This window comes from Priapulus caudatus, unplaced genomic scaffold (genome assembly GCF_000485595.1).
Source record: "Priapulus caudatus unplaced genomic scaffold, Priapulus_caudatus-5.0.1 Scaffold18, whole genome shotgun sequence".
NCBI lineage: Eukaryota > Metazoa > Priapulida > Priapulimorpha > Priapulimorphida > Priapulidae > Priapulus > Priapulus caudatus.
Genome location: NW_014577079.1, coordinates 484,659 through 490,470, shown reverse-complemented (window position 1 = coordinate 490,470; position 5,812 = coordinate 484,659). Strand labels below are relative to the sequence as shown.

Sequence of the window (5,812 nt, the reverse complement as noted above, 5' to 3'; positions counted from 1 at the left end):
GGAGCAGGGCACGACCGCCTGCAGACCCGCTAGCATCTCAGCAATCTCATCGCTGGTGTAAGTGTCCTCCACCAGCCTGCATGAGAGATAGAGAGACACTGACTCACAGAGAAAGAGGGGGAGGGAAGAGGAGAAGGGGAGAGGGATGGAAGGAGAGGGAAGTAGGGGGAGCAGGGCACGACCGCCTGCAGACCCGCTAGCATCTCAGCAATCTCATCGCTGGTGTAGGTGTCCTCCACCAGCCTGCATGAGAGATAGAGAGAGAGAGAGAGAGAGAGAGAGAGAGAGAGAGAGAGAGAGAGAGAGAGAGAGAGAGAGAGAGAGATAGAGAGAGAGATGAAGCTGGAACGGTCACACTGACGCCGGCTTCATGGCTTCGCGCAGGTACTCGCCGCTCGCCGGAGACATGCTCACCAACAGCCTCATCACGGGAAACATCCCGAACGGCGCCGGCTGGTGCATCTTCGTCTACAACCTGGCGCCGGAGACGGAGGAGAACATCCTCTGGCAGCTGTTCGGCCCGTTCGGCGCCGTGCAGAACGTGAAGGTCATCCGCGACTTCAACACGCAGAAGTGCAAGGGCTTCGGCTTCGTGACAATGACCAACTACGACGAGGCGGTCGTCGCCATACAGAGCCTCAACGGATACGCGCTCGGCAACCGCGTGCTGCAGGTGTCGTTTAAGAAGCCCGGGTCGGTGCCGCGCAAGCAGTGACCTCCCCCCGCGCCGGGGGCGGGAGGGAGGGGGACTAGTCAGTCGGAGAGGGAGAGGGGGAGAGCGAGCGGGGAGGAGAGAGTGCGAGAGCGAGAACCGAACTAAAAAAGGTGGAATCTAATGTGATATTGCCAGATAGGACACTTGTGAGGCAGAAATGCCATTCCACGTTGTATAGAAAAGGTGAGAGTGAGAGGTGGAACGAGAGAGCGCGTGAGAGAGTGCGTGAGAGTGAGCGTGCGAGTGTGAGTGGAAGAAACAGAATGCGAGGGTACAAATCTCGAGGAGGACAGCAGATTTAAAGCATGTTTGATTTCCCGCATATATATCAAGAGGAGGAGACGCTCGTTGGCAAAGAAGATTATGTTTAGATTGAGTCGGAGTTTTAGATTTTCACTCTTATTTAATGTTGTTACATTATCGGTTTTTCGAGCAGGAACTTTGGAGAGGTGAGATGTGTTTTCTTTCGCTCGTCGTATCGTTCGCGATTTAAGGTTTGGCACGTTAGCACGCAGAGCCGCGGCGTAGAGGTTTGCGCTGCGGCGTGGCGACCATTTTATGACAGCCTTCACAATTTAACCGTAGGGTAAGGATTAATTTTAATTTGCGAACGTCGGTGGCACACATTGTTTCAGTTGTAATTTTCTGCGCAGAGTTGGTTTAGGTAGGAATATATTTGGGGAAACTGACGGGACGAGAGACGGGCTGCACGCCATTGAGAGACGGCCGGGGGAAGCTGGAATCTGTTTTGTAAATACGTGACGAACTAACTACTACTGCAAGACCAATTTGCGGTGTGAAGGAAATTTTAAACTCCACTGTAAATAGCTGTAAACACTGATAAACTAAGAACGGACGGAGCATTGGTTTTACAGCCGCGGCGAGAGCGAGGATATGAACAGAGTGGGGGCCAGAGAAGAGAGCGGGAGAGAGGAATGGCTACAGAGCCGCACGCGACGGGATTCCAGCTTTCCCACGATCTCATATTTTTGCACAGGTTTTTAAAATTGTGCACAGTTCAGGCAGGGTATCCAGCAGTGTTCATTCAATGCAGGGAGTCGTTGGCGACACGGTCCTGCTAGGCAGCAAGAGAGTGATGATCTCAGATAGTATATTCAAGTAAGGAGATGCTCACTAGACAGCTACGGACCCCAGTCAGCCTCCTTCATATTTATGTACATGGACTTATTACATGTATGATTATTAGTATTTATTTTAGCGGCTATAGGCGACTAGTCCTATTTATTATTCATACACTCCCGTGGTTGTTTACAGCTTTTTCGTTTCAGTGTTGTTTACGTATTAAACAGTATTTGGTTTAGTTCGTGACTTTTTTGTTGCTGGTTTTTCTAGCATGCCAGAAAAAACAGGGTTTTATTTAACGTCGTCCATTGATCTGTTTTACACCTTATTATTTTCGACTGACCGTTGTTAGTATTAGTATTAGTAATAGTGGCAGCAGCAGGGTATAGTTAATAATAATTACTCCGTTTGGTTTCTGACTTTATTATGATGGAATGAGTTTTATTGGCGATGGTGTCGGTATCATTTGACTGCTTTGCAGACCTGTCGGCTTATTTCTTTCATTTCACTCTGCCTATATTGGTGCGGGCCCTCACATTCGCTCATCTTCTGGATAGTGCGGTTTGCTCGAGTTCGAATTGCGACGCGTGGTAGCCATGCGGTACGAGAGTGCGTGATTGCAGCGATGGTTACAGGGGGTGGTTTTCTCGGCAATGCCACATCTTCAACTTCCATGAAAGGCTCTATTTTTGTACTGCTGCAAACGTGGGTTAAATGGGTGCAACCTTTGTAGTCTTTGGGGGTGGGGCGTACAACTGTCTTTATTGAACCCGAAGTATTGCTTTCATAGCAGTTGAGATGACGATGCACTGTAAACGTTCTTCCATACCGTGGGCCGGGATGCGGATCCGGCGCGGGGGGGCGGCGCGGGGGCGGCGCGGGGCGCCCGAGTTGTCGTCATGTGCGCGGGACGCCTTTCTGAAAGGCTCCCACACGTTTTTTGCAATAAAGATGTATTTATTTGTCCGGCATCAAATGCCGACCGATTGGTCTCCCTGAGCAGTCGTCGACAGGCGAGGGTCGCTGCTGCCGGGGGGGCTGGCAGCAGCACGCACACGTGCAGGCGACCCCACCCCTCCCCCCGCCCCGCGAGCGCGCCGGATTCCAGCTCGGCTCTAATTGTGACCATGCACTGAGAACTATATGATATTGTGCAGTGAAATTAACTTTTTCATATGCATTTCGGACTTGAGATGAGATGTATATAATGATGTATTGCCAGTATATGTTTAGATAATCAAGGCACAATCTTTGATATCTGTTTTTCCCCACAAAGGGTACTTGAATGATGTGATCATGATATATTTAGAAGAAAAAGAAAGATTTAAAATTTATATTGTCACAACATTCCTGGAGATCAGCCTAATGATGTTTTGGCAGACCAGTGAGAGAATGAGAAAGAGAGAGAGAGAGAGCTGATGTTTCTAGACTAGTGCTTTGCTTGAGTCCCTTTTTACGACAGGGAACAGGGGGTTGCTGCCCAAAGAAGGGTTTTATATATGCGTGACCTTGCCATTCCAGCAGAGTATCAGACATTTTGTAAGCCTCAACTCATGAGTATAGCCCTGTTAAATGTGGGCCGGAAATTCTATTCGCTATAAGTATAAGTTTTGGAGTAGCAAATTTTAAGACAGTTTTCCAAAGTGTTTTGACCGGTATATTGTTGCATTAATATACGTAATTATAATTGTTGTTGTATGATATTGGCTTATTTCTATTCAAATTTAGTGTTGTGTTTAAAAGAGAGTAAATAATTATGCAGAAGGCAAGCAAAATAACTATTTCCCATGAAATTGCATCAATATGAAATTTTAAATAAGATTGAACGACAAAGGTGCTGTTAGGAGCAGATATATTTACTGTATACAGACGCTTAACCATTTCTGTATATATAGTTTGATAAAGCTAAGAAGCATTCCTATTTACACAGTCAGCCGTTAGTATGTTCGTTGGGAAACTGCTAGGGCAACACTGGCAAAGGTTGGGGGTTGAGCAGGGGTGCCCTTTGGGACCACTGCTGTGCAATATGTGAAAACCAAAGAGAGGGTATGTTTATATGCTGGCTAGCTGTTCTAAGATGCACGGTCGTGCATTCCCCCCGCTGCGGGGTTCTGTCGTGCCTCTGACAATGTATGCGAGTGCGCATGCGCATAGGTAGTAGCGTGCGCACGAGATATGACCGCTGCGCCGACGTCATCACGCAAACCACGTGACCCGTGACGTAGTGCTGACTATACGTGGAGGTTGGAAATGAGTGCGGTCAAACGCGACTATCTCTCAACTTGACAGTTGTAACTGGTCGGTTGGAGGTGCAGATGTGAGCAGCTGGTATAAGGATGAGGTTGGCGCGGCAGTGGAGGCGTGCGTGGTTGTGCTGATGAGGACAGCTACGTCTTTTTAAAGTCTATACGTAACCAAAGATTTTGTCCTAGTCATTCACAACCCCTGGTGCGTAGGAAATCGTAAAGGGTGATGAAGGTGTTGATTTTGCACTGTTGCCCAATTCCCCTTCCTTTGTTTGTCTGTATCAGCACATGCCACGCTGTATTGAAAACAGTTGTCTTTTTTCGGAAAAACACGGAATTCTCATTTATATTTATCTAAGCTGAACCACTGCAGGTGTGGAGCACGTAGAACGGTCCACTAGCTTGACCGGAAATACGAGCTATCACAAGGTTCTGTGAACTTCACGGCAGATTTCGGGCCCCGTTTTCTGACGCGCTCATAGTGTGTAGATGTATTTTTGAGTGGCGTGCTCCATGCTTGGCGTGCTGCCAGCTTCTACGTGTCGTGCACTAAGCTTATTTCTTTACTTATCGTATACCCGTTTAATTCAATGTTCGTTTGTAGTTACGATTTACTTAACGGTGACTACTTAAAAACACTAGTTCCTTTCTCTTCCCTTCTTAGGCTTTTTGACGTATTATATAGCCTTTTTGCTCTTAGTTGATTAAGGTTACTGTTTACTGATGATTGTGTGTGGACAGTGTTATCATTTTCGTGAGTAAGGTCCGCGGGGCAACGCTTTCGTTGTGATCGGTTAGTTTTCGAGTTTGAGCGGTTGTCATCTATAGCAATTGTAGGCACGTTGTGATTGTAGCAATGACAGCGACGTGCGAGAAGAGGGAGTCCATTAACGGTGCACGAGAGAAGGCCGACGCGTACCCACAAGTATTTCGATTATATTTAATCTAGGCTTTGTTAAATTTTAGTTTTTCGTTTGATCACTCTTTACCATTTAACCTGCAGTGACGTTGCGAGTCCGATAAAGCGTTTCGTACACACATTCGCCCCCTCTAGTAAACACACTGCGACTGGTTTAACCGACCGTTTCGTCGAGAGCAAAAACCTGTGAAAAACGAAAAAAGTGGCCGGCTGTTGTTGTGTCATGTAGTTTGGTTGTATTGCAATATTTGTACTTTTTCATGTTAAAACTTATTGTACAATAAATACCGTGAAAAAATATACCGACATCGAGTTCTGTGTGTGTTTGCGTGTGGCTACTCAGCGTGCGTTACAGCGATCGAGAAGAAGTTTTGCGTTACGAGAGAGAGAGAGAGATCGTTGCGAAGCTGTATCCGTGATTGAAGCTCTATAAACCTCCCGCCTCGCGAGAAAGCGCGTGTATCGACGACCATACAGTGTCCGACGTCCGCTCTTATACACGACGCCGTCGACGACGAAGACGGCGACACGTTTCCTGTCGGCGTTCTAGCGAAACGGAAGTACGGCGTTTGCACAAACCTTCATTGCTTTTTCGCCGAAGACGACGGAATCAATTTTGCGCCGGTGTGATTGCTCTGTATAGCGCTTGTGGTTTGTGAGGCGGCGGCGGCGGCGGTGGCGGCGCACACCGGAGAAAGAGCAATGGTCATTTCCCTCCTCTTCAGTGTTTTTTTTACATGACGCCGCCCGATCTCTTTCTCTCTCTCGCTTTCTCTCTCTCTCTCTCTCGCTCTCTCTCTCTCTCTCTCTCTCTCTCTCTCTCTCTCTCTCTCTCTCTCTCTCTCTCTC

The 5,812-nt window shown here is 47.7% G+C and overlaps 1 protein-coding gene across 2 annotated transcripts in view; it reads left to right on the top strand.

The window, feature by feature from the left end:
* The window catches only part of LOC106811284 (ELAV-like protein 1), a 61,386-nt gene extending 58,722 nt beyond the window's left edge, over window positions 1-2,664 (top strand). For both annotated transcript variants that reach the window (XM_014814862.1, XM_014814855.1), the window contains exon 7: window positions 385-2,664. In XM_014814862.1, coding sequence (XP_014670348.1) covers window positions 385-715 — 331 coding nt within the window. In that variant the 3' untranslated portion in view covers window positions 716-2,664. The remainder of the gene's footprint in view (window positions 1-384) is intronic.
* Window positions 2,665-5,812: the final 3,148 nt, after the last annotated feature.